This window comes from Pleurotus ostreatus (assembly GCF_014466165.1).
Source record: "Pleurotus ostreatus strain PC9 chromosome Unknown scaffold_2, whole genome shotgun sequence".
NCBI lineage: Eukaryota > Fungi > Basidiomycota > Agaricomycetes > Agaricales > Pleurotaceae > Pleurotus > Pleurotus ostreatus.
In genome coordinates, this window is record NW_023503157.1 from 1,590,050 (window position 1) to 1,616,744 (window position 26,695).

The 26,695-nt window shown below is 50.5% G+C and overlaps 12 protein-coding genes across 12 annotated transcripts; 6 read left to right on the forward strand and 6 right to left on the reverse strand.

Annotated features, from left to right (window-relative positions):
- Positions 1–7: 7 nt before the first annotated feature.
- Positions 8–1,523, reverse strand: DCD1 (Deoxycytidine monophosphate (dCMP) deaminase; the record flags this gene model as incomplete). Its single annotated transcript, XM_036772930.1, has 8 exons — positions 8–152; positions 204–281; positions 332–508; positions 564–655; positions 703–934; positions 997–1,207; positions 1,263–1,329; positions 1,383–1,523. 8 exons carry the CDS (start codon positions 1,521–1,523, stop codon positions 8–10), a joined length of 1,143 nt encoding a protein of 380 aa, XP_036634403.1.
- A 65-nt stretch (positions 1,524–1,588) lies between these two features.
- On the reverse strand, positions 1,589–2,607 carry PC9H_003338 (uncharacterized protein; the record flags this gene model as incomplete). Its single annotated transcript, XM_036772931.1, has 3 exons — positions 1,589–1,813; positions 1,865–2,441; positions 2,492–2,607. The coding sequence occupies 3 exons, from the start codon at positions 2,605–2,607 to the stop codon at positions 1,589–1,591; spliced, it is 918 nt and encodes a 305-aa protein (XP_036634404.1).
- A 312-nt stretch (positions 2,608–2,919) lies between these two features.
- Positions 2,920–4,191, forward strand: PC9H_003339 (uncharacterized protein; the record flags this gene model as incomplete). Its single annotated transcript, XM_036772932.1, has 4 exons — positions 2,920–2,936; positions 2,989–3,670; positions 3,717–3,949; positions 4,002–4,191. The coding sequence occupies 4 exons, from the start codon at positions 2,920–2,922 to the stop codon at positions 4,189–4,191; spliced, it is 1,122 nt and encodes a 373-aa protein (XP_036634405.1).
- A 291-nt stretch (positions 4,192–4,482) lies between these two features.
- Positions 4,483–7,204, forward strand: PC9H_003340 (uncharacterized protein; the record flags this gene model as incomplete). The annotated part of the gene is made up of 3 exons (XM_036772933.1): positions 4,483–5,297; positions 5,348–5,861; positions 5,915–7,204. 3 exons carry the CDS (start codon positions 4,483–4,485, stop codon positions 7,202–7,204), a joined length of 2,619 nt encoding a protein of 872 aa, XP_036634406.1.
- Positions 7,205–7,409: 205 nt separating this feature from the next.
- PC9H_003341 (uncharacterized protein) lies at positions 7,410–9,013 on the reverse strand (the record flags this gene model as incomplete). Its single annotated transcript, XM_036772934.1, has 4 exons — positions 7,410–8,426; positions 8,477–8,558; positions 8,613–8,835; positions 8,896–9,013. 4 exons carry the CDS (start codon positions 9,011–9,013, stop codon positions 7,410–7,412), a joined length of 1,440 nt encoding a protein of 479 aa, XP_036634407.1.
- Positions 9,014–9,920: 907 nt separating this feature from the next.
- PC9H_003342 (uncharacterized protein) lies at positions 9,921–12,188 on the reverse strand (the record flags this gene model as incomplete). Its single annotated transcript, XM_036772935.1, has 6 exons — positions 9,921–10,268; positions 10,321–11,126; positions 11,274–11,279; positions 11,333–11,721; positions 11,774–12,014; positions 12,068–12,188. The coding sequence occupies 6 exons, from the start codon at positions 12,186–12,188 to the stop codon at positions 9,921–9,923; spliced, it is 1,911 nt and encodes a 636-aa protein (XP_036634408.1).
- A 309-nt stretch (positions 12,189–12,497) lies between these two features.
- On the reverse strand, positions 12,498–14,699 carry PC9H_003343 (uncharacterized protein; the record flags this gene model as incomplete). The annotated part of the gene is made up of 6 exons (XM_036772936.1): positions 12,498–12,817; positions 12,870–13,158; positions 13,210–13,305; positions 13,359–13,441; positions 13,485–14,059; positions 14,113–14,699. The coding sequence occupies 6 exons, from the start codon at positions 14,697–14,699 to the stop codon at positions 12,498–12,500; spliced, it is 1,950 nt and encodes a 649-aa protein (XP_036634409.1).
- A 314-nt stretch (positions 14,700–15,013) lies between these two features.
- On the forward strand, positions 15,014–16,358 carry PC9H_003344 (uncharacterized protein; the record flags this gene model as incomplete). Its single annotated transcript, XM_036772937.1, has 5 exons — positions 15,014–15,503; positions 15,556–15,587; positions 15,644–15,844; positions 15,897–16,181; positions 16,239–16,358. The coding sequence occupies 5 exons, from the start codon at positions 15,014–15,016 to the stop codon at positions 16,356–16,358; spliced, it is 1,128 nt and encodes a 375-aa protein (XP_036634410.1).
- A 289-nt stretch (positions 16,359–16,647) lies between these two features.
- On the forward strand, positions 16,648–17,988 carry PC9H_003345 (uncharacterized protein; the record flags this gene model as incomplete). The annotated part of the gene is made up of 5 exons (XM_036772938.1): positions 16,648–17,137; positions 17,191–17,222; positions 17,279–17,479; positions 17,530–17,814; positions 17,866–17,988. The coding sequence occupies 5 exons, from the start codon at positions 16,648–16,650 to the stop codon at positions 17,986–17,988; spliced, it is 1,131 nt and encodes a 376-aa protein (XP_036634411.1).
- A 299-nt stretch (positions 17,989–18,287) lies between these two features.
- On the forward strand, positions 18,288–20,470 carry PC9H_003346 (uncharacterized protein; the record flags this gene model as incomplete). The annotated part of the gene is made up of 10 exons (XM_036772939.1): positions 18,288–18,481; positions 18,546–18,648; positions 18,703–18,753; positions 18,807–18,895; positions 18,949–19,033; positions 19,085–19,102; positions 19,156–19,207; positions 19,262–19,468; positions 19,516–20,197; positions 20,251–20,470. The coding sequence occupies 10 exons, from the start codon at positions 18,288–18,290 to the stop codon at positions 20,468–20,470; spliced, it is 1,701 nt and encodes a 566-aa protein (XP_036634412.1).
- Positions 20,471–20,763: 293 nt separating this feature from the next.
- Positions 20,764–23,959, forward strand: PC9H_003347 (uncharacterized protein; the record flags this gene model as incomplete). Its single annotated transcript, XM_036772940.1, has 6 exons — positions 20,764–21,017; positions 21,078–21,397; positions 21,452–22,096; positions 22,154–22,648; positions 22,701–22,964; positions 23,016–23,959. 6 exons carry the CDS (start codon positions 20,764–20,766, stop codon positions 23,957–23,959), a joined length of 2,922 nt encoding a protein of 973 aa, XP_036634413.1.
- Positions 23,960–24,354: 395 nt separating this feature from the next.
- PC9H_003348 (uncharacterized protein) lies at positions 24,355–26,013 on the reverse strand (the record flags this gene model as incomplete). The annotated part of the gene is made up of 1 exon (XM_036772941.1): positions 24,355–26,013. The coding sequence occupies one exon, from the start codon at positions 26,011–26,013 to the stop codon at positions 24,355–24,357; it is 1,659 nt and encodes a 552-aa protein (XP_036634414.1).
- Between the last annotated feature and the right edge of the window lie 682 nt (positions 26,014–26,695).

Consider the following 26,695-nt stretch of genomic DNA (forward strand, 5'->3'; position numbering starts at 1 on the left):
GGAATTGTCAAGAATCTGCCAGTTTGATTGTTGGAATATGGAGAGAAAGACCCTCGTGGGTCTCACTTGTAGACAAGTAAGTCAATGCCTTGGGTATATATTGGCGTAGCTCAATGCCAGCTTCCTTGAATAGACTACCCGATGCATCGTCACTAGATAATAGCAGTCAGTTGGTTTGTATCTTTAAGCCCAAGCATACTCACACTTTGTATGATAGGTTGTAGACAACCTCCTTGACACCGGTTTGTATGATTTTCACCGTGCATTTGAGGCAAGGACACCTATGATTGTCTCGTGAGATGCATAGACACGAAACGGGTTTAGGACGAACGTGTTGCAGTACATTGTGGCACCATTGCCAACCCTATCTCGCCCTGCCTCCAACAGAGCATTTTCTTCGGCATGAAGGCACACACATTCCAATGGCTTGTCCGAGGATGTCGTTCCATTACAATGACCGCATCCTCCTTCATTACAGTTTGGCACACCACGAGGAGTGCCGTTGTACCTAAATCAAACTATATGTCAGTGGCTTAATCAATGTCGTTCCGGTATTTACACACCCCGTAGCGACAATGCGGTTGTCGCGAACAAGGACTGCACCAACACGGCGCTTCATGCAATTTGAGCGGTGCGACGCTAGGGATGCCAATGTCTATGGTCGTGAGCTTCACGATCGCGCTAGGGCATGACGCGTCTCACCATGAAGTACGCGTCCCATGTTGGACGTAGATGTGTGGGGTCAAGTAGGTTGAGGGCGTCTAGATGTGCGTACAGATCGCGTATAGACGCGAAGGAATTAATAACCTGAAGATTAATCACATCACCAAGACTGATTAATGGTGTCTCGGTTTGGGCAAAGGGTTGTTCGATGTTCCCATATACGTGGCGGTCTTGAGCCCCAATGAATTCTTCCAAGGAGCAAGAACGAACCCTGTAAAAATCATATACAGCCTCGCGTAAGTGGCTGGGCACGAGGCTGAACCTAGTACTTACGATTGCAAACGCCGATAGCGCTCAACGAGTGGTGCATCCACACTCATCAGCATGAAAAATGGTCTTCTGACGAACTTTCTTATTAACGTTCTATCGCGGAGATCCGTGGTCACAAAATTAGAGCGCCAGTTTGTGGTGACATGCTGTAAAAGACCATCGGCTGTGTCGAAGTGCAGGCTTCCCGGTAAGATTCCGAGTTGCAACTCCTGACCTATCGGTACTAGGGCTTAGCATTGTTTACAACAATGTCGGAATTTTTTGCTGACCAGGCAGCGCTTCGACCGGGTTTGCTACAGCATCCCTAACAAACGGAGGTAGAGCACCTGCACTAGTCTGCACAAATTAGCTATAGATTATATTGGCAGGAGTGAAAGTAGCGCTGGTACCTCCTTTTCTGCACTAATGATAACGGGAGAAAACCCTTTAGATACAAGGTAATCCCTAATAGTCTTCTTCCCAGAACATTGAGGCCCGATGATTGCAATAAACATGACTGGAGTCAGATTTGAAATCTCAGAGACGCTCATACTTCTGAATACACAGGAACAAGCGCGGCGCCAATCGACTACTGTAAACTAAGAATCCTCCAGACTCAGATCGTCACTGCTGCCTCACTTTTGCCCTTCTTGGCCTGCTTTGCTGCCTTGCGACCCGCTATTCTCTGTTCTTTGCTGGCCTTCATGTCAACGGGGGCGGTTGTTCGTAGCTGCTTGATGTGTGTAGGAACTAACTGTTCTCCTGTGGTTAGCCAAGGCGCGGCAATTGCAGAGATCGATTGCAGTAAAGATTGGAACTCGTCAATCGCAGGGCAATCGACCTATTAGCGTCGATTGAGCCTGAGAAATATAGAAGCGTACACAGGACTCACGTCAAATGCGAGGACTGCCGCCTTTCGCAAGCCCATTGCATTTGCAAGTGTGCCCTCAGAGTCCTTTGGCAGTGAGACCGTTTTGATAGGTTCAGAAGGCCTCGCAGAGTTATATGTGCCGATAAGGTGAGGAATGTGGCTGATGAGAAGGGGGGGATCGATGTCGTCCCGACAAACAAAAACAACCTTGATCTCTCGCCTAGAATCCGAAAGACTGTGTGCTCCCTCCGATGAAACCTTGACAGCTGTTCGTAGACCTCGTATTTGTGATTCTAGTCTCCGTGTAACCTCGTTGATGCCAACTATAACATGCTCCAGGATTGGGGGCTTTGGATGGATGGCTACGGTATCCGCGGATGGATTATCTACGACCAAGTCGGAGATACCATCGTTTTGTACAGCTATCCCGTCATGGGCCTTGAGTTTTTTCTTCGTCCGTGAGGCGCTCGAGTCTCGGCGCACACGCTTTCCATCCCTATGGGCCTTGTCCCTGGCAGAATTGTATTCAGAGACACCCTCTAGCACTGAAAGCAAGCGCGCAAGGATAGTATTCTGTAGATTAAGAGGCACAGATGGCCTGTTGGGAACAGAATCAGAACTGCGAACAACTCGGGCAAAGTAAAGTACCAGTGTATGCGATAAGGGCTCTCTAGGACGCTTTTGAAAACGACCTTGTTCTCTGGCGGAGCCCTTGGTGGCGGCTTTGCTCGGTTCGAAGTGTGTGTGTGGATGCGTGCGGACATGCATTTTTGACGCCCATAGGCATCCCATCAAATGACAAGCGCCAGCAACACTAGCCACCATCTCCGTATGATCTGGATTTCGAAACTTGGAAATTCTTGGAAGCCCCTGCGCCCGATATCGTGTTCATTTGCTCAATCCCGGATTCCTCTATCGCTAAAAGAGGAGATATATGGCTTAAGAAGGACGTTTACCTCTTCTGAGCCTTATGGGCCGATCAAGATTGCCGCTGAGGCGCTGAGGCCCAAGGCGAACTTGATTTAAAGTGGGAGCCGTATATGACTGGGAAGCCCAGTGGACCCCATATCGCAACGATGGCAATGTCTTCGAGGTCAGTCATCGTTTATTACCACTTCTTGTACCCTTGACGAACGCTCCAACAGTCTTCATCTCCGATTCTTCCTATGCCTCACTGGCATCACTAATCCCGTGAAGACCTCTCAATTGGAGGGACCATTTTACAAGGCTGTTGGCCACTGCTCCGACATAGTCGTCGATCCCCCGTATTTGTCGGCCCGTAGTATCCCCCCCGCAATCCTGGATCTCCTACAGAGCCAACCCCGAAGGGCAAATATCATCTTGTTTAGTGCCCTTCGTATCCTCCAAGAAGAAGAGACTGAAGGCCGACCATCAGAGAAGGGCCAGTTCTGGCTCGTCTGCCGCTCAGCGGAACAAGTCGACTTCGTCCTCTCTTGCACAAATGGACCATTGGGGACCTACCCAATCTGCATATACACACCCCATCCCGCCGACCAAATGACGGAGAGCTTTTGCCGGCCTCGTCTCAACAAATTGGTCAACGCCCTCCACAAACATGTTGACCAAAAAAGAGTTTTCTCTGTTTTTGCATTTGAAACCGTATCCAGAATCTTTGCCGAATTCTGGAAGAATTTAACAGGACTCGATTATGTAGACTATTACGCGGCCAAGCAAGCATTTTGCACCAAAGCTACATTCATAAAGGCCCCCCTTATGGCTGAGCCTGAACGGGACAATGTACGGCTGGCTGTGGAAAAAGATATCGAAGGCGTTGCAGAGCTTTGCTTCCGCTTTGCCCAAGACTCAGTTTGTCAAATTCTCGTCTTGCATTCCAATGCTGATGTTTGTGTAGGATCCTTTTTTTCTCACGCGGGAAGGAGCGATGAAAGAAGCGAACTACCTCGTCAAGCACCGTAGAGTTTGGGTTCACATTGCCAAGCGACCTGGTGCTTCAGACGAAATTGCATCGATATGTGCTGTAACACGGGAATCTGACACCGTATCTTCTATCACAAAGGTCTACACCAGTCCTAACTGGAGGAAGATGGGCTGCGCCAGGCGGCTTGTTAGCTTCGTATGCGAGACGTGGGTGAATGTCTTTCATTTCCGCGTTTGAAATCTAATATCCTGGAATCAGACTCCTGAAGACCAAAGAAAGTGTAGTTCTGTATGTTGGTCACAGTAACGAAGCCCAGAGTGTATACGCGCGCACTGGATTCATGGGCCTAGATGATCTGCGCCATTCCTTTCGGGATAGAGAAGATGGCATGGACAAGTGGCTTGAAATTGGGTTTGACAAGGACAAAGTTGACCTTGGTCATTGGTAGAGGTTCTTGTGGCGGGGGGTGGGTGGTGGGGTGGGGTGGATTTTGATCACTGGTGGTGTATCCGAGGAGGGCCTTTTCGGATGGAGACTGCATCCCCAATCCCAATATTGCCTTCACTTGCATACGTTATCAGTGCACAATGTCTTGTATTTGATGGGCCCTGTTTCGGCGCTACAGCCTGGTTAGTAGGCGCCCAATTTGCCGCCGTTTCCGTCTTTCAGAATTCCTCTTCACTAACGTTCAAAATTCCGAAATTCTGCTTCAACCCTTCATTCTTCCCGCTATACCAGAATGGAGGAGGGGGCCTTGGGACCACCCGCCCAGCTCGCATACACGCTTCATTCACAAAGCGCAATCACCAGAACCATTGGCCGAGCAGCAATCGGGGACACGCTGGTCGAATTTGGGATTGATGAAAGCGGCTCTACCACATTTATGGATGGCCAACGTATAGGCGTTTTGTCTCCAGGAGGATCCAGCGGTGAGGCTCGCGTGAAATGTGTAACCAATCCCGCCGTTGGCGAAGCTGCTTTGAGCCGACATGGGACTTTGCTTAGCACTGGCGCGCCATCCGGAAGAAATGCTGCAGAATTGAACTGTCTTCTCGGGAACTCGTCAGCTAAACTAAGAGCAGGAGCGTTGCTACTCCCACAACCTGGCCTGGGTCAAGTCACGCGGCACGACTTAACGGCCCTTGAGCAAGCTAAGCCACGCGCTCGGGTGGAGGTCGACATTATCTTGGGGAGCGATACTTGCGTCGAAGGAACCGCGCTTACCGGCCGCATCTTGGTGAATATCCGGGACCGCCTCCCCAAGGAATCAGCAATCATGATTGGCGGCGGAAAACTGAGGCTCATTGGTTTCGAATCTATTTCTAACGAACATACTCGGCACATGTTCTATCAGTGTGGCTCCCCAATATCGGCTATCTCCAAGGGTTCCGACGCTATGTATGGATCAAAACTGGACCAGGAAGGATTCGGTTTGGCCCGCGAAGGTAATTATATCCTACCATTCTCGTTACCCATCCCGTTAGACGGCGAATTTGGAAAGCCCAAAGGTCCATATACGAATTCTGGCGTAGCGGTCCGGTATATTGCCATGATGTAGGTTTAAGACGTTTCAAATCTTTGGTTGCTTTCTTATCCGCGCATAGCTCCCTTAAAGTGAAAGATATATGCACCAGCAAACGGTCTATAACGCATTTCTATCGGTATTGTATCGTATGGCCACGACTTAATCCCTCTGCCATCTTAGCTCCCTCGATCAAACCACTTCGTTCGTCTGTCTCCAAAAGTCTTTTCATGGGCGGCAACGGCAAAGTTGAACTCACGGCAAGTCTCCATCGACCCGGTTGGGTAGCTGGCCAACAATGCTGTGTTTGCATCTCCATTGTGAACCACACGAACAAGCGAATCAAGCGTATATCCATGTCGTTAGTTCGTTCAGTCATTGTCTTCGTCCCGCAGCCCGAATTGGACGCGTCGTCAAGATGCTCAGGAGACATCGATCCGGATTCTTGCCAAACTTCGACCTCTCGAAAGCAAGTCGCAGAATCGATCTTAGAAATGGGCACTTTTGGAAACAAAGGCCGTGCCAGCGCGAAAGGCTGGTGGACAGGTGTGGCGCCCAATGAACGTTACGCCTTCATGCATACCATCCTGCTTCCTGTATGTATGTTGGCTATTCGTCCGACGGTCAAAAATGCTGACTTGAGGTATAGTCAGATGCATTAACACTGAAGCGTTCAAGGTTGCTGGAAGTGAAATATGAACTCTGTGTTACCGCGAGCGCGGGCCCGCTTTCATCCAACCCTGAAGTTATACTGCCAATCGACATTGTGAACTTCTTTTCTTTGGACCCACCACCGAGTTCCGCTTTCTCACCGGTAATTGAGACTAGCAACGAGTCTCGCCACGGCCCGCCAGTTCCCCGTGTTGGGGTGCAGTTAGATCGACCCACAGCTTCGAACATTTTTGTTTCCGATGAAAATCATGGGTCGGATATACCTTCCGACGAGCTCCCCCTAGAAAGCCTGGCTTATGACACTACCGATTCACTGGAGCAGCGATCGCTTGGAAATAGCGACCACGATTCATCTGACGACCAGGAACAAACTGACGAGGCGGATGGTCCTGAACTTGGGAATCTTGCCTTACGGGATGACTGCGACGATTTCGTTCAACACGCTATTAATTCGGCCAGGATTGATTCGATTTACGGCGAGAATGCGCTAAGATTTTCTGATTTATACGTGCAAGACACACAAGAATCTTCGAACGCCTTGATTGAGATAGAAGAAGGTTTTGAACGGGATGGCGATCAGTTCGAGGAACGAATGCAGGCGCTAGAAAGTCCTATTGACAAATTCTGCGACGCGACTAGACCTAGCACACCTGTGCGTGAAGATCACCGCTCGCACGACTTGCCACCTTCTCATCAAATTGCGACGGGATCGCTGCGATATGGACCTAGGCCAAATCGACCTAGTAGGCCCTCTTTTGCTGCACGAGTTCAAGAAAAGATGAAAGCAGCGGGTTTTGATCAAGCCCATAACTTTGGCTCTGAAGCCGAGCAATTTGACTTTGAGGACGCTCATGAACCTGATTTGGGCAAAATTCACAGCTTAGCGATATCGGACCTCAACGCGGAGCCGCCTACAGACGACCATCTGATCTCCACTACCCACACCAACTCACAGGTTGGAGCGCAATTGCCCTCTAACGGTTCGAGGATGTTACCTCGACCTCCCGACTCGGAAGGACCAATCGCGCTGTCAATGATGGAGAACGATGCCCCGAACGCTTCCAAGACTCGGTCCGAAACTCCTTCATCCGTTCGGCCACCGCTACTTTCTGAACCGCTGACCGACAGTGCATGTGTCGACAAGCAACAACCTACTCGCCCAGCAAACTCCCTCGATGAGAACGAAGTAAACTCCCTCGGTGAGAACGAAAGTCCGGTCAAGAAGAGAATCCGAGAAATGGAAGAGAGACTCAGGGCACAAACATAAGATATTCCAAGATTACATGATCTGAAATCAACAGGATTATACGATACGCTGTCATATGGCTAGCACGAACGGATACACAAGAACGAATGTTGAGTGAGAATGGAGGCAATAATGGGAGTAATAGATACAGTCTTTATCCGAAAATGCCCCCACAAAAGAAGAGAAAGAGGAAGAACATAAGGAGAGAAGAATCAAGTACAGCCTCTCATGAATCACCTAGGATCGCCAAGGCGGTCCTCAGTTCCTTGCGGGCTTGGGCGGCATCTTCGTAGTCCAGCGCACTGATGGCGAAACGGCAGTGCTTCTGCGCTTTTGCTATGACAGAAGGGGTGAGAACTACAGGATCTGGAGGGATTGGAGATCCTGATGACCGCGGAACGTAGTGTGTCTGGGATTGCGCTGAAGGCAGAGTCATAGGCGGGTAGGAGAGAGGAGATTGGTGTTCAACTCGACGGCGATACACAGTAGGCGACACAGGATCCGGCGGTGTCTGAAATGGCGGCGGCGGCGGCGGAATGACTGGACTGATTGTGGTTGCCCCCAAAGTGAGGTCAACACCTGAATCTGGAACTAGGCTCGGAGGAATGTTTGCACGGTGCAAGATATTTTGGCGCGTACTTATTGGGCTATCATCGGGAACCGAAGAGATGAAATGCACTGCTTTCTTACTTGCATCGGCTTGAGGGAGTGACCGAAGCGAATGTAAGAGGTCATCTTCACCACTGCTCATAGAACTTTGCTTTATATGGCGTGGGCTGCCCTTCGGGGAGATGTACCCAGCACTATAGGGAGAATCCTGCCCGGAGTGGACGACCTCATTGCCCGGAGTGGCCGCAGTGCTCCAGCTCCCGGGTGTGGTGTCCCCTTCGCCAGGAGGGACGAATACACCCAGAAGAGAGTTCGACTTCAGCGGTGTATGCGGGAGATTAGCTTTAGCTATGTCGACTGGGTCCATGCGTGGAGGCGACGGAGAGACGCGTCGGGCTGACAAGGGAGGGGACGACTGGGGAGGAGATGAAACTTGACGATGATCTGGTGCGGGTGGAGGCTCTTCTGCGCTCAAAGTCGACGACGTTGACGGTGGTGCTACCATAAGCAGCGGTTCATCTTCCGTTGGAGAGGCAGGTGCACCAGCGGGCCCAGGCGTTGGTTTACGGCCTTCTTTGAAGGCCTTGGTGATGTCCACCGCTTTCCATTTCGCATATTTGATCTTCTCTTCAATCTGAGACCTATGTCAGTACCTGCAAACATGTAGGACGGTAGAATAATTACCGAGTCCGGGATTTCAGTTTTGGGAAATACCCGTAACACCTCCAAGAAGTTGGACGCAGCAAGGAATTTCTTGGCCGTGGATCTAAGCAACTCGCGATCAGGTAGATGCTCTTGAGCAGACCTAACCACGTCGCACCTTGTGGCAGCTCCACGCCTATCCTCATTGTCCGCCACGGCGAAAATCTTCAGCCCGAAATTCTCAACATAGGCGGCACTTGCAGCTTCCACATCAATAGCATCGTGGGGGCCTATTTCCTTCTTCATCGTTTCGAGGACACCAAGTAATTCGAATAGCAGGTTCCGGGAAGCGGCATCCTTTGCCTTCAGAGATATGCCAACCTGTGCGGCGTGATATGAACCTTATTGAAGTTGTGATATCAGTATAATGACATTAAAGCAATCAAATAGAAGCTACTGACACCAATAGGCCATGATCGGTTCCTTCGTCCTTAGCTCCTCAGCCCGCTGAAGGAACGGAGTAATGGACTTGAGTGCTGGAGAAATTGGAGGGAGATTGAGCAAACGTGGCGCAGCCATTCCAAATGTCTTTGGGCTGGGAGAAAAGTTATATGTTCCCGTCGCTAAGCTTTATAGCTGAACTCTAGTGAAGCGCAGCCTGGCACTGCCTCCAGTACAGGGACCGCTTAGAATCAGGATCAGGAGTCAGAGGCGTATTGCCTCGAGGCTACAACGTTTTCGTGGATTCGAGGTGTTCACGCTGTCTGAGGTGCTCCAGCTCCAGCGTAGGAAAATTCAATACAAGTTACAGGAGACAGAGATGGATTGGCTGTTACAATTAGGCGCGCGGAGCGATTTCCATATCATCTCATCACGTGGATGCTATATTAGGGCATAAAGGTTCGAAATCTCGTGTCTACGACCCACAAAAGGCTACCAAAGGCTGTTCCAGTGAATTCCACAGTAATAGATTCTCTTCGATCAACGCACGCTAGTCCTGTTTTACCTAGATGACGTGTATAGAGCCAACAGTTCAAACAATCTTGTGCCCATGACCATTATCTTGTTGCCTCCCATTGGCTTGCCAACTTTACGAGACGCGTTTACTGCTTAAAGCACTTGCGGAAGCAAATGGAAAACAAAGCCGCAGAAGTAGCGAGGTACTCCGATGTACACGAATCCACTCGCATCACAACGATCAAAGTAATACACCGGCACAAAGAGAGGCTTCAAGGACCGTCCGTTTTGCGCATACCCAAAGGGCAGTTGTGCATGAGACAAACAACGTCTACCTTCGCCCCGCCGGTTTTCATCGGCTGATAAAGTTGTGCCCTCATCACGTAGTAGCTATCCGCAAGCTTTCAGGGTTGGAAGCATATTTAGGACCGAGTCATGGAACCGTCGTATGACGCGAGGGGTACTCTTCGAGATGAAGAGAATTCGAAATGGAGTCACATTGAAGCGGACGGTATAGGGTTCCAGCGAACTATGTCTCTGGATCGATCAAACTTCCTATTGACTTCGGACTGTCTGTAATGCCTGGTGGATGATGCACACCAGGCGGAAACCCGGCTAAGACGTTAGCCGTCTTGATATACGGCAAGCTCTTTACTCCCATAGTCGAACGCTCAGGAGCATTTTCGCCATATGTGAGATCTTGAGGGGGATGTATCCCCTCTCCAGTTGATGTAGTTGATACGGGGGAAACATGCGGCTTCGATCCTCGCTCGAGGGGTGGTGCAGAAGGTTGATGTGGGGTCGAACTCCCAGAGAAGGCCAGGACAGGTGCTTGTAGCGCATGGAATTCCGTCAATGCCTTCGACAAATCACCCAACTTTAAACTTGTGAATGAACGGCGGAATTAAGACCGAAATGATGAAGCCCACCTTATCCATGATAGCGTCAACCTTCGCTTTGCGACCCTCAAACTTGCTCGCAAGGTTCGCAAACTCCTCCTCGCGCGCCTTCTTCTTAGTGGCTTCCTCGTCTTCCTCCACTCCAACGTCCATGTCCTCACCGTCACCCTCGGGTCCTGGCTCACCGGCCTTAGTCGGTAATGTATCCCTGCGGATATTCAAAGCCTTCCCATGGTCCAAGTCCCAAGACATCTTCGACCTCTGATTTGAGGATCCACTGCCTTTGCCATGCCCACCCGATAGCCCCCCGCTCGCCGTAATACCCTCCATATCGATGTGTAACTTTGCGATTTCACCTTGAAGCTCGAGGACTTTGGATAAGTGGGTCCACATATCCTGATGACGCAAGGAGAATAGATTCGTTTTTGGTTCACTTCCAGCAGCAAGTAGTCCAAGCGGGGCCCCAGTGAACGGGTCCTGTATTTGATCAGGCATGTATGTCCTTTGCACGTACTCCGAGTCATGGAACGGTGCATCAAGCCCCACCAAGAGCTCAGGAAGCCCTTGCTCCTCTATCCTGGCGGAGAGATCGATGTTCTGGTGCGAGCCCTGAAGCTCTGCGAGGACGGCATCGTGAGGTGTAGATATGGCAGTGGTAGTAGCCCGTTTGCGGTACTTTTCGTCGTCATCGACTACAGGATCATCGATGGTTGTACCGGTGACCTCGAGGCTGTTACCTCTGCCGGCCGTCGCTTCTTGGGGGTCGTTCGTGTCTTTGTTGTCATGCTTGCGCCATGAAGAGAGCATCTGGATCTCAAGGAGAGCTGTGCGTGATACTGACAGACCAGTTCAGGCCCACGTGCCATAACAGGGGACAGGGTGCCAAGCTTAATTTACTTCCTTGAAGTTGTACAGCCGAACGTATCACAAAGCCCTATGTACGTGCTATGGGTGATACATCAAAAACTCGTTCTCCTACACACATCCATCTGAGCGTAGAGAGATCAGAAATTAGACAGGCACAGTGGATGTTGGGACTCACTCGGAACTGATTGACCGGCGGAATTTACCCTGCTTTTCAACGAGCTGCTACCGCAAAGGAGCCCCCGGACAAACGATTGGGCTACCACGTTGGCACCTGCCGGTGATGTGTGCACATGGTCTATGGGGTAGAAGGCGGTAGTAGCCGTTTGTCCGAGTGCCTGATAGGCTTGCGCGACGTAAGCGAAGTGGTCAATATATGACACAGATGTTCGACCAGCCGTAGTTGCTGCATATGCAACGAATCTTGAGGGGGGCGATAGCTTGGTTCCTGTCCACAGGTTGTCTGGTGTCTGCGACGAGATGATGGGAATAGCCCCTTTCGCTTTCAGCGCGTCGACGGCATTTTGTATATAAAAGGGGAAAGAATGCACGAGGAAAGTAGTCCCGCTGTTCGGACATTCATTCAGGCGAGAGTAAGCGGTGAGAGAGGAAGACGCACTTTGCTGCGGTTACCAAGGATGTTGTATCGTACCCATCGCCGACCGCATCTTGTCTTCCGTTGTCCGGATTGGCCGTTCCGTCGTTATGGCCAAACTCGATGATCGCAAAATCACCGCTCTTCGCAGTATTGATGAGCGTTTGGAATCTGCCTTCTTCCGTGTAGCTTCGGGCACTCCTCCCAGCGATAGCCATATTGACGACCGGGATGGTCAAGTATTGTGCCAGAAATTGACCCCATCCTACGCTCAACGTTGAGATTAATGGAACTCCAGCACGTAGGTGGTACGCTTACCTTCAGTTCCGGACCCACCTCCACCCCTGGCCATGGTCGAGTCACCTGCAAGATACACCGTCTGTGCAAGCCCAAGTGCCCCACATGCGATAGCGAACAATGCAACGAATTTAGGGAACATCGTGTAAATGTGCAATAGCGTCGTAGATATTGAAGCCGCTTTTATACTTGCATTGCTTTCGTGTCACCGGAACGTTATCGAAATAACGCGGTCCGTCATACGTGGAAGGCGGTCATATGCACAAGCATCGAGAAGGGGAGCATCCAGTCGCAAGAACTCATCCCTTCGCGTATAACTCGGCTCATTTTAACAGGGCGGACCTGGCGGACCGATAATATGTCGGCTCGTTGGCGTGTGGGGCGCAGAACTAGGTATAGTATACATCGTCAAGCTGGGTAACATCATCGTACGTACTAAGTTTCGTAGAGGTCAAGGCCTGTCTTCTTCCTTCTCTTCTTCCTCCACCTCTTCCTCCTCGCTCTCCTCCTCGAGCGAGAGAGCATCGAACCTTCCACCAACTGCTTCATCTTCGGAAACTCCATCGCACTCACTATTTATGTCACTACTTACGCCCTCGTCTGCGTCTTCTTGCTCGGCAGAATCTTCTTCGTGGTCGTCGAATTCGGCGTCGAGTCGGTCGAACTCGTGCAACCATATGCCGTTGCCATTATTATCGCCAACTACGGTTATATCCGTCCCAGGAGGCCAGAACGCCCATGCAATTCGGCCCTCGACAAGTGCTCGCAGAACTAAAAGCGAGATGAGTGACGATATATTCGACATAATGTAACATATACGCACTGTCATTTCCTGCACGATTCATGTCCGGTCTCCCTGCTTTAGCGGTCACCCAACCTTTAGATCCGGCGTAAGCTATTAGGATATCTAACGCAGTCCATTCGACAGGCTTTTCCCTAGTCGGATGGGGGCCGGAGCCTTCTCTCCACGTCCGCTTGTCTTCACCAGGGGGTGGCGGGGGCGTCGGATGGGATAAATTGAATATCTTTTCGAGGGGGATACGCTGAGAAGAAAAGTAGATGCAGGCAGGGATAGCGGAAACGCGTGAGATGGGGAGCACCCCTGAGAGTACCTAGGGTTGAATTAGGAGGATACAGGAGATATATGAATGGACAAAACGAACCTGCATTTCCATAGGAATATTGTTTGGCATAACGAGTCCGGGGCAATCGACTAAGCGAAGTTCGTTCGTCCAGAACAAAGTCTGGTAGTGCTTGGTCTGTCATGTTGTTAGTCGAATATCGTCAACGTGTGATGACTGCAAAGGCTCACCTTGCCAGGCTGCTTGGAAGTCCTGACTCGGGTCACACCGAACAATGCGTTCAATAATGATGACTTCCCAACGTTTGGCTGGCCTATGGAACCGTATTGAAAGGTCATAACGTGGACTCGACTGACCGATCACACCAACGGTCAAAAATTCTGGCTCGACATGTTTACGATCCCCGCTAGCCTCTCCTTCTCCGCGATCACCTCCCTCTTGTTGCGCAGGTAAAGGGACGACCGCACCACCAACTTCACTCCCAACCTTCCCGCCTTGGGCGCTGAGTACTGCGTCCCAGTCGATGTTTTGTTTGACAGGAGGTGTCCACCTCTTGGCCCACGCTTCGTTCTTCTTGACTTCTGCGGGTGGTTTGAGCATCTCGGCGTGTATGTCTCGAATGGCTTCAACAAGCTTTCTACGGAACTCCGTTGGAATATGAGGTTCGTAGTGTTTCCGTCCTTGCTCTGCGTGTTGGACCTTCTTTTCAATGCACGATTCAACATGCGTGACTCGAACGCCGGGGAATGTTGATTGGAGGTAGGTCGTCCACGCTTGAGTTCTTTCCGGACCAGAGAGGTCGACTTTCGTCAACACGAGAATGACCTTGTGAGTGGCGAGATATGCTCGGAGACTTGGTGGATAATGGAGTAATGGACAACGGGAGTCCAAAAGTACAAGTATGATTTGTGAAATTTCTGTTACTCGCCATCTGCAAGGCAAGTGTTTAGCATATCAGCGTATGGAAAGAAGCACGCGACCTACAATTGTCGCCAGACTTCTGGATTTCGCTCGAAGTAGCACCACGACCGAGGCATCTCAGCAGGGAGCTGTTCTGGCGTGTCGATTTCCGGATCCCCTTCTGGTTGCTCCGACTCGGTAGTCGGTGGTTTCTCATCTCGCCACTCTTCTATGAGGTGATCCGTCTCGGCCAGCCACTTCCTGAAGACGCCATCTTCGTTTGCTTCGACCTCCGCCTTCGACATATCAAATCGCCACTTGGGTCGCTTGGGACAAGTGAAAGCAGTCGACGATTCCGATCCACCGTCATCTTTAGGAGGAATGGACGGAAAGACTGCAGCTTCTCCAGGGATGGGCCTCGGCAATATTAATTGCGACGCGATCAGCTTGGTCTTGTCTAGGTATTCTCGTGGCAGTTTCACGAAAGCAGATTGCAGCTTTCGGGCAGCATCAACGTCGGGTCGTGCTTCCGTAGGAATTCTACGAAATTCGGGGTGGCGAAGCTTTGGAGGCTTGGGCTCGAGTGGGGGAATGTCACCGCGCTTTGCAGCGCGCTTGAGCTTCTGCTCGGTTTTCTTTTGATTTATGTTCGTGATCTTCTTACGAGGCATTGTAGTTGAAGAACTTGTAGTTGTTGTTGATGATCGGGGCCGACCCGCTGATCAGTCTTATACATAATCTTGATCGGGACCGACTCGGAGATCAGCGAAATCTGAATCACTTGGACTGACTTGACCCTGACGGGCGCTTATTACGCAAACACTTTTCGTAAGCTTGCTTTCACGCAGTGTTGATTATGCCTAGGCTGACAGTCGACCAAAATGCTTAGGCAGAAGGTTTTAGTGCCTGGTAAAGAGGTGCTTCTGCAGTATAAAGTGTAGAAACGACGACACGATATGGTTCGTTCAATATCACTCAACTCACAATGTCCTACAAGAAAGCCGACGACCTCAAAAACATAGTCATCGTTGGTGGCGGCGGCGTTGGCCTGCACCTTGCTCGTGCACTCTCACCGAAAATAAATTCCGCCACACACCATATTATTCTCATCGACCCTCGTCCGTTCCGAATTAACCTACCAGCCACTCTCCGACTGGTCACGTCCGACATCGACAACTTGCAGGAGACCGCTTTTATCCCCTTTGACAAACTCTTTGTCAACGACAATGGCACGTTCATCGAAGCCTCTGTCACTTCTATCCAAAAAAGTGACGGCAAGGGCGGAAGCGTCACCTTGGACAACGGGGAAACCGTCGCGTTTGAATACTTGGTCCTCGCTTCTGGGAGTCAATTTGAAGGGCCCCTAAACTTCCCGGGCAAGAAGGAGGACGTCCTGCCGTTCGTTAAGGGTACAAGACAGCAGATAGAAGGCGCGAATGATATCGTTATTGCTGGCGGAGGATCTGTTGGGCTAGGTAAATCTCTCCATTATGCTGTTTGCCTCAGTATCTGAACATCGAATTACAGAGTTCGCTGGTGAAATCAAAGACATCTATCCAGTATGTTTATTTTCAATGGCCCTCCACTGGGTTCAGTAATTCTGACCGACGTGTAGAACAAGAACATCACCATCGTCCAGGGCAGCGACCACTTGCTCAACGACGCGTATCCGCTAAAATTCCGCACTTACGCCGAGAAAAACATCACCAAGCGTGGTATCAAAGTCGTCCTGAACGAATACATCGATGATATACCAACAGGGACCTTCACGAGCATCAAGACGCGTTCCGGAAAGACCATCACGGCGGATACAGTCGTAAGTCGGTTCCTGAGCGTTGCTTGTCAGAGCAACCTGACCTTTTTATCAGCTCCAAGCCAGAGGTGGGCGACCACGCACCGAATTTATCAAGACTCTGGGCCCCGACGTTCTGACGGACGGCGGGCAGGTGAAAGTCCGACCCACCTTGCAATTGGCGTCTTACGACAATATTTTCGCCGGTGGAGATATTCTCGACATCAAAGAAGAGAAACAGGTCGCGAAAGCACTTGGACATGTCCAGGTTCTCACCACAAACATCCTGGCTTCGATATCCAATAAGCCCCTTAAGCCATACAAGGGGAGCACCGAGTTGATTCTCATCACGAATGGCAAGGTGAGTACCATGGGAGTGATAGTGGTTCCGTGACATCTTCTGACGAGGCGTTCCCAGGGTGGCGGAGTCGCGTATTTGGGAGTCTTATGGGGGCTGGTATTCGGGGATTGGTTCGCGCGGATGCTGAAGTCGAAAGACCTCATGGTCCCGATGGCAAGAAAGGCTGCTGGTTACTAGGTGTTCAATGTTTGGGTTCTATCATGATAGTAGTTTTCTGGCCTGATTATATACCTCTAGATATGTTACCGTAATGTTATATTACCTTTTTTACTGTCTTTCTGATCCGCAGCACGTGAAGTACCGGCAGTGTCAGATAAATACTACGTATCTTATCGGCAAGTCTCGCTTATCAGATTAGGGCAAGTATGATCTGCCTGCGCACTTGGTGCCCTTGAATTATCACATCCATGTTACCGAGGCCAGTCAGTATAAAGGCTTGCGGAGGAGATGAAATGGGCCCCTCAAAATGTCAAGCAAGAAAACTGACGATCGCAAGAACGTAGTTATCGTTGGCGGCGGCGCCGTCGGTCAACCTCTGGCCCGCATCTTGTCGAGGAAACTCAACCCGAGTACTCATTACCTCGTCCTCATCGACTGTCGGCCTTTCCAGATATTTTTACCCCCTGCTCTTCGACTGGTCACTTCGGACGTAGATGACCTCCAGACGACCTCCCTCATCCCCCACGATAAACTCTTCGCCAACGGCGTTGGAACGTTCATCGAAGGAAAGGTCATTTCAATCCAGAAAGGTGATAGTAGTGGTGGAAGTCTTACGTTGGAAAACGGGGATGTTGTTGAGTTCGAGTTACTTGTCCTCGCGACGGGCAGTGGATGGGAGGGCCCCCTGAACTTTCCCGAGAAGAAGGAGGGAGTCATCCCATTTATTGAGAACATCAGGCAAAGGATCAAGGACGCGAATGATATTGTCCTCGCAGGCGGAGGATGCGTTGGAATTGGTACGCCCACCATCGTCTTGTTGGTTTACGACAGGAGCTAAGAGGTAGCTTAGAGCTCGCCGGTGAAATCAAGGATATTTATCCAGTTAGTTTGTCCGTCCTCCCAGTTGGTGACATTGTTTTAACGCGTATTGACCACAGGATAAGAATGTCACCATAGTCAAGAGTCGCGATCACTTGCTCACCGACGTGTATCCATTGAAATATCGCACTCGTGTGGAAGAGAGTATGCTCAATCGCGATGTCACCCTCGTCTTGAACGACTACATCGACGACATACCTACCGGCAAATACGATAGCGTGAAGACGCGTTCTGGGAAAATAATCAAAGCCGATTTGGTCGTAAGTTGACGTGAATATTGCCGATTTTTCTAGTTTACAAATCTACCTAGTTTCAAACCAGAGGTGGACGGCCCCATACCGACTTTATCAAATCTCTCGGCCCCGACGTTCTAACAGAACGCGGACTAGTGAAAGTACGACCGACCTTGCAGTTGGCGTCCTACGATGATATTTACGCTGCTGGCGATATCGTCGACTACCCTGAAGAGAAGCAACTCTTCACAGCAAACGCCCACTTTCGTGTGGTCATCGCAAATATAATGGCGGCAATTTCGAGAAAGCCGCTGAGAGTTTACAAGGGTAGCCCTGTGATGATACTCCTCACAAACGGCAAGGTGAGCTATTCGCGACATCTCGCCCTTCATCGATTCACTTGGAATTTCCAGAGGGCTGGTGTATCGTATTTTGGAATTTTGTGGGGGATTATCTTTGGTGACTGGTTCGCTCGACTGGTACATCCTAAGAACCTTTTGCTTTGGAAGGCGAGAGTCCTTGCTGGTTATAATTAGGGCCGTCCGGCGTGAGCTTGGCGTATTCTTTTCCATTCATTCAGGTCGAGAACCTGCATATGCTGCTCTTTGTATCAGAATATTCGTGGTAGAATTTATGCATTTGGTTCCGGTTGCCACTATACATGAGTGCATTGCCAGGGCGCCCGACTCCGCTATATGATAATCGAAATCATTGATCACAACATCAGCCGACCTGAATGACCACTGCCCCTCAGACGGAACGGGCGTATACGATGCTTTGATCCTCTCTCTTTCATTCTCACGAATATAGGACCGTTGTTCGCCCTATTTTCGCCATGATTCCTGCTGCTTCCCCCCAGATGCAGTCCGGAACATCTGCATTCTCGGCGCAATCCTCGTCGTTCGATGGCAAGAGACCTGGTACAGCGCGGAGAGAGGAGCCGCGGGTGCTCGACGGCCGGCTGTACCATCGGTATGATCCCGAAAAAGCACCATACCCTCTATCCTATGATAGGCAGGTCCTAGAGCTGTACGTCGGATCCATGTTTCCTATTATCAGAACTGCGGAATCAACCTGCGTGAAATCACAACAGGGAGGCCCTGGACAATAGGTTAATGAAACATCTCAAGGGCTCCACTTCCTTCATCAACTTCAGTGAAGGCCCACCGCAACAGTCGCTCGATTTAGGTTGCGGGGTAAGTCGAATTATTATCACCGCCGACATGGGCAACTCTGAACCGAGGGCATAGACGGGGACGTGGGTGATCGACGCGGCGAAAGAATGGCCTGACTGTTCATTCGTGAGTGCTGCACGTACATCACGGTCTAGTATCGCTTCTAAGCTCCCTGACAGGTGGGCTTTGATTTAGTGAACGTTCAGATTTCTCTGAGGGGGCTGGACCCAAGTATATCGCGGCGTATTCGTTGGGTCCACGGCAACTTGTAAGTCTGAGCTTACTTCTACGAATTACGGCGTCCTCAACATCACGTCCCAGCCTGACGACTAAACTGCCTTTTAAAGACGACGAATTTGACCATGTTCACATCCAGTCAATAGCAAGAGGAGTTCCTGAAAGCAAGGTCAGGATATTGCCCCTTCGTACATAACTGTGTCCTCACGCAATATCATAGTGGGGGGTTCTGTTCGAAGTAAGCGCGTGCCGTTTCCTCAGTGTATTCTTGTGAAATTAAGCTTGTATCAGGAAGTCAACCGGGTCTTACGGCCTGGAGGAGCAGTGGAGATTATAGAAGATGGTGCGTTCCTTCGATACTGCCCTGTGGGGGTAGATCACTCACGGCAACTTCAAGATATCATATTCCCCGTACTCCCGAGATGGTTTACGGCGCCGTTGCGAGCGCGACCGAGGAGAGCATCGTCGGTACATTTCCCAGGCGGCCCGCCACGCGACCTCTCCCCGCCGCCCAGCCTATCGAAAGATATGCATGACCACTCGTTGTTGGAGTCGCTGTTCACGTCTGTATTCGAGTCACGGTTCATTAACCTCAAGCCGACAGGTATGGTCTCGTCTCGTATCCTGTATCATGCCTAACCCATATCTCAGCTGTGCTCCCCAGCTATTTCACTACCTACTTCAGGCACGTCGTATTAGGCCCCGTATTACACTTTCCAATGCCTCCGCTTCCCCCGCTACAACCTCTACCACAACAGCTACCGCCTTCATCTGCATTCGATACCCTTTCCACGGATAGCGCAGACTCTAAGTCGCCTACCTTCCACCCCGTGCCCATGAATCGACCAACTTCCCTGTCATTATCTTCGACGCTGTCGGCGTCCACAAACGCCACCAAGAATTCATCATTATTTAGTCGCGCTGGGCGAGGGAAATCATCCTCCATTTCTTCAAACGGAGATACTTCGTCACTTTCCAGTGATGCCATTGATGAGGATAGCGAAACTCCAGTCAGGGATACGACTCCAGTTCCATTCCAACGATATTACATCGACCGATCGCTGACGAAAGACTCGACCAGTGTTTCGTCTCAACCACAAGCGCTCTTCCGCTCCGAGAATCTGGCTGCGCTGAACGAGCGCTCTCTGGCCATGCATCTTTATCGCGGTTACCAAACTGTCCTGGCCTGTGAAGGAGCCATGTGGGAGGAGCTCATCGATCGATTAAGGAACAGAAAAGAGGAGCTGAAGCCGTATGGCTGGGAGGATGACGAAGAGCTTGAAGCTTTACAACATCGCATGCGTTTCGAACGGCTTATCGAGCGATACCGGAGGTAGGTGTTGAGCAGTGAATCACTTAAGCTTAGTGGGCTTACATTCTTCGTAGTGACATGCAGGCAAGAATCGCTCTTTGGTGTTCCCTCTGCGGAATTGGTTGGCCATTTCCTCCTAGAGAACCGCTCACGAAGGCCGAATTGATTGAAGAAGAACGCATTCGGGAAGGAATGCTGGAGGCCCGGAACTACGCAACACCGGAAGATTTGCAGGCACCTTGTCGTGCTGTTCGTGCATTGGTCGGCTACAAGAGTCTGCTTGAAGAACGTTAGGCTGTGGAACATTGGGTAGGCTTCAAGGCCTGAATTCAAGAACTCTTAAATTAGTTTGTGGAACTGTTTTCTTTCATTCTCCAGATACCAGCGGATCCTCCATCACTGTATTGTAGTGCTCTCTTGACTTCCTGTACGCCTTTATACCCTCTCATCGTGCAATTACTAGAGTTTTGGTATGATCGTGTTATAAGCGCCCGCTATATCGAAAATGGCAAGTGTTTGTTTGGTGCAAATTTTTTCTGACCAACACCTTGGCCATTTCTTGAAGCCTGGGTAACCGACAGTAATCGATGGCGGCCTCGTCGTCAAAGCAGCCTCGCGGTGGTTTACCAGCTGCAAAAAGGACTGCAGAATTGAAGGCATCCAAGCCATCCAAAACTACATCGCGGAAGGGCAAAGGGAGGGAGCCAGTTTTGGCAGACTCGACAAATGCTCAGGGATCGGTAGTTGGTGGCGAAGGAGAGGGACTGGCAGTTTGGAACTGGGTTTCCTTGACAGAGTCTGCAGTCAGCAAGTGCTCACCGGTTTTCACGAAGAATGGGAGGTGCGTGGACAGCCAAATCTAAAAGAGGTGTAAATTATTGATCTCGAATCCGGCATGCAGTTACTTCTTTTCACTGGTCGGGCCCTCAGTAAAAGTACATTCGACGACGACCGGTCGGATCGTGTCCACCCTCACTGCACCTTGTCCAGAGGGTAGGGAATCGCGGTCGCAAGCACTGACTTGTGCCATCATAAACCCTCAAAATGCCTTCCAGTTAATCACTGGTTCACTCAATGGATGCATATCGGTGTGGGATTTCATGGAGGCCACTCTTCTTCAAGTATTCGACATTGAGAAGCCAATACATCATCTCTGTGCTCATCATAGACTCAAAGATGTGGTATTCGTGACCACCACCAAGACGAATAGAGGGCGTAAAGGTGCGCAGCCTTGTCGATTCTAGATATGAAGACGCCAACGATCGCTGGTTGTAGACGAAAGTGGGGCAGTGCTTCGTGTTTCTCTTTTGCGCAGCTCGTCGACATCAAAACTTGTACAGAAACCTGAGGATGTACTTTCAGTTGGCAAAACGCGGTCACCCATGGGATTGGCCCTCTCTCCTAGTGGTGATTGGCTTGTGGCCATAGGCGGCAACACATCATATGTCGCTGCCACTTCTGCACTGCAATCCGGCTTTACGAAATTTGTCTCGCCTGAGCATCTAACATGCCTCGCTTTCCATCCCACAGAGGAATATTATGCGACCGGAGATAGCAAAGGATGTGTTCGTCTGTGGTATTGCATTGGCCAGAATCCGCAAATTGAAACTGTTGGCCTCGAGAAAAAGTCCCAAACAAGTTCATTTCACTGGCATGCTCACGCCGTGGCGTCAATTGCCTTTACCTCAAATGGCGCGTACTTGTTAAGTGGAGGCGAGGAGTCAGTGTTGGTAATTTGGCAGGTTCACACTGGGAGAAAGGAATTCGTACCTCGGGTTGGAGCCGCCATCAATGCTATCACCGTGTTGAGGGAAGGAGATGGTCCAGAGGAATATCTGCTTGGCTTAGTAGACGCCACATACCTATTCATCAACCCCGCCAGCCTCAAGGTGTCAAGAACATTTTCACAAATCAAACTTGGTTCGTTCATCACTTTACCGCTATACTCTTGGGTTCTATGTATTCATGTTGGGCCAGATCCGTCAAGTTCAACGACGCATTCCAACGATGCCCCACTTGCCATTCACAGGCTTACCTCGACCATCGTCCTTCCTTCCTCCCATCCCTCGTCACTTCAAGTCTACGCCCCATTTTCCTCTGAACTCGTTTCTGAGATAGAAATTTCTCCGTCAAATCGCATATCCCGTCGCGATGAAACTCCCATAGAAGCATATCGAGTAGAGAACACTCAGATTTCTGCATCTGGAGAATGGATGGCCACGCTTGACTGCCGTGCCGGTGACGACAACTTCAGGGGTGACATATTTCTGAAATTCTGGAAATGGCATCACAAACCTGGGGTCTGGATACTGAACACCAGAATCGATCATCCTCATGACCTTGGCGCTGTCACTTCGATGGCCTTCAAGTCCTCCGATAGTGACGATCCTCTTCAACTTGTCACCACCGGAGCCGACTCTCATGTCAAAATCTGGAGACTCAAGTCAATCAAGACGCCCGGGGAAGTCGAAGGTCTGTGAAGCTGGATTTCGTGTTAACGTAGATGTTGCTCAACGTCCGACAGAGTCATGGGTGATAAGATCTGCAATCAAGTTTAAAGATGGCTCCCCCAGTCACGCCTCCTGGTCTCATGATGGCTCAATTTTGGCAGCATCTTGTGGGCCTCATGTCGCCCTCTACGAACCCTCTACCAGCGCGTTTCTGTGCAACCTGACCTCCCCACAATGCAAAAACATTACATCTGCATATTTCATCGGACGATCGGCACGTTATCTTGCCGCTATGAGCCCAGTTAGTGTTACCCTGTGGGATATTGTTAGTCAAACCGGTATGTTTTTGTTTGTCCGACCACATCTAGTCGCTCACCATGGTTATGCAGTACGATGGCGTTTCGTATCCTCTCAGTCTTTGGACTTCCTTGTCCCTCATTCCACCTGTGACTCGTTCGTCCTTATGGCCAAGCCAACAGAATCTGTTGAGCAGCCTGAAACGTGCGCTTGGACCTTCGACGTATCTTCTTCAGTGCCAACGTCCACCCAACGCTTGCCATATGGGTTCCGTAATGTTATGTGGTATTCCTTGCCGTTCGTCGCTCCTACCTCTGCATCCAATTTCCGGTTGGTGGGGATCACGCGGAGCTGGGGTGTTGTGATCATGGGGCAAGGCATTCAACCGTTATCGCAAGGAAGCTCTGGTACAGAGCGTCTCAGTGGGGAAGCGCCCGCGAAGAAAACACTCTTCCAAGACGTGTTTGGCGTGTCACTGCTCGACGCGGTAACCACAGCGTCCCCCAGCGTTGAAGAGGTGACTCGATCTCGACGGAGGAAAGAACGACGGACCCTTGTCGATGGGCCCACTCATTCCATGCCGCCATTGGACACTGTATTCGACACCTTCGTTGACTTTGTCATTCAAGAACGTGCAGCACCAGCCCTACCCAACAAAGGCGACTCTTCCCATGATATGGAAGTCGAAGAAGCAGCAGAAGACCCCGTAGTACGAGAGCGAAAATACACACGCATTGTTGACGACGCAGAGATGCAAGTTTTCGTCGATCTATTTAAACGTCAAGCCATTGATCACGTTCGTCCTCGTACCACTCATGTTAATGGTCATGCCACCCGCAAGGCAAACGGCACGACAAATGGCAATACAAATGGCGCTCATCACCGAACTCCCCAACCACCCAAGCCGACCGACCCCTCGCCTAATAAAAAGGGCACTAAATCGTCTTTACAACCGACGACACCTATGCCTGCGGTTATGCCATCGCCGTCACCTTCACCCATAAATGGCAGGAAAAGAAAGAAATCACTTGATTAATCGTATCTACTATAGTTAACCTTTGTCTGATGGCTTCCACTTGCATTCAACACATTGTTCCCTCTTGCACTGCACTCAAGTAAAATCATGTATTCACACCTTGATCCTTGCATGGTTGTTCCTGTCGTATCTCCTAGTCGTATTTTTATGTCAATCTATCACTGAAAGTTCGGCTGCTGACCCTGTAGTTGGTGGTGAAGAGTCCCATGAGGCATAGCCAATGCTCTGCGAACTCAGAAACATCTTATAATAATACTAATCGATACATGAAGTGGCTATATGTAGCGCAACCCAATACATAAAGTAGATTGGTAAGTATTGTAAAGTAATGGCTCATTAAATTGGTGGATACGTTAAGTCGGAAAATGTCCCATTAGCATTTCATTATCCCATGCTTAGTCCGCCATCAGCTCGACCTCTTCGATGGTCTGCACTGGCGCGGGAAGTATAAAGACTGGGGTTCCATCTGCTGTAACTGCTTTGCTTTGTTCAGGCGTGAACTTGGCAATGAGGTTATGGTCGACGAACACCTTACGGAAAGGGGCGCCTATAGCCTTCCGAGCCAGGACCAAACTCACGACCAATGCGGGATCACTGGCGTATACCTCAAGATACAGGAGGTTCGGTGCGATAGTCTGTCGAGGAGGGATGATCGTGTTGGCTTCCCAGCGGACGATGCCAGAGTTGGGATCTTCGCCGTCCGCAAGGAAAAGTTGGAGGAAATTGATTTTGAGATTGGCCATGCGGAAGAAGGCCATCTTGGGCATCGATTTTAACCACTTGACCATAACGGCTCTACTGGCTGGTACAGCGACGCACTCGACGTTTTGTACGGTGAGAAGCCGGACTTCCGGGAACGCGCCAGTCATCAAGGTGAAGAACGGGGCGTAGTCCTCGCCGACGAGGTTCATGAGCGTAAGTTCGCGAATGTTTGGCGCCGAAATCTGGGTCGCAACATACATGGCGTACTGCAAGCTATAATCGCCAATGACCAAGTGTCGGAGGCTAGGCAACACGACGGGGGGGAAAGCCGCTGCTAATGTGGGTGACCATACTGGGCCTGCTCCATCCAAGGAAAGACGAATAAGGTTAGGGCAATTTTGAAGGATCTCGCGGAAGCGAGGCAACGTAGGGGACATCTCGAGGGGTATTCGTCGGATGTCTAACCGGGATAGATTGGATAGTGGGGACCTGTTCCAATCGATGTGGACGCCATTGATAGTGATGCTTTTAAGTGCAGGTAGGATTGCGCCACCGAACAGTCTCATTGGATCGCGGTGTCGGTCTGGTTCATATCCTGCGCCAATCCATACATAAGGACTGCCGTTGCGATGGAGCTCAAATCGTTCTAATAATCCAAACGTCCGTCTCGTGCTATAGTCCTGGATCTTGTCGAGAACTACGAGTGCCGGGGGCCAGTTGTCGACGACGACGATCAGGGAACGGATTTGCTCGAGTTTCACGAACACTCTGTCAAGGAACACTTCCATTTGCGGTCCTGTCCACTGCCCGCCCCGGGGCTCTGCCACTCTAATATCTAACGTCGCCTTTCCCGCTCTGTCAAACCAACAAAACGACCTCTCGTGTGGCGGTTGATCGCGGAACCAAATGGCGCTCCATAGCGTAGAGTCATTGATCGCGACTTCTCTCCAACGCTTTGATACCCAAGTGATGTGCAACCGGTTAGTGATACCAGCTTCGGGTACAGTGCCAGACCAAACGACGTCGCGAAGGATGAGGCTGAGGATCTCGGTCGGCAAGTCATTGATGCGAAAGAGTTGCCAGTAGATCAAGCTTCGGATGGCCTTCGCTTTCATGAGCTTCAGGTTGTATTCAGGCGCTTTGTTTTGTGGGTCGAGTGGATCGCATGCGGCGCGCAATTCTAGCAAGTCGGCAATATGTCCGTCGCATTGCTTGCATCGATAGCGTATCTCTTGGGCTCGTGCTGGTGTCATTGCAACGGGCGCAGGCATATTGGCCAGCGTCCTTGACATAAAGTGTGCAAGCATGGCGTGATGATTAGCCGGCGGCATGGCGAACGATGGATTCTGCATGAAAGCGCTTGTCAGCTTTTTCTAACGGTGAGGTAGAGAAATACCACACCTGGAAATCTCGCGCAGAGCGTGGGTGGTAGTAGTAGGAAGTAAGTGAAATTGGGGGGTAAAACGGTGGGCTTTGTGGATTTTATACAGGCAGGCAGCAGCCAGGCCAGCAGGCAGAGGACAAGGAGATTGCCTGTCGATTAGGATGGGACGTGATGCTTTGTATTAGGAAATCGACGCACATACCGCTAATGCGTGTTGTTTGGCTTTGTGGGTCCAGTCCGAAAATACAAACGCCCACAACTCGATCGCCCTTTCACGTTACCGGGTTGCGCTGCTCGTCGATACTCTCTTGTTTTCGTGTTGGAAACGAGATGCAGGCGCGCATATAGATGATCGAGCTGATGCAGTCGGGATGTTTGCAAGTGCAAGTCCTCAGGCCTGTGTTTTCAGCCGGCGCTGCTGTTGCGGCGGCTCGTCTGGTACGGCGAAGAGTGCAAGGCGGGGCGGGGGAAAGGTGAGCAAACAGCGACATCCAGGTGCGCTTATGAGCTGACTCTGATAAAGAAGCTTTAAAAGACCCCCGATATTCAGTCGGTGGCCATAAAATGGGGACCTTCACAAGTTGTGACACGTCCAACGACATTGTACGGGCCGAATCCCTCATTTGTGGGCTAACCTGGTAAGAAAAGGG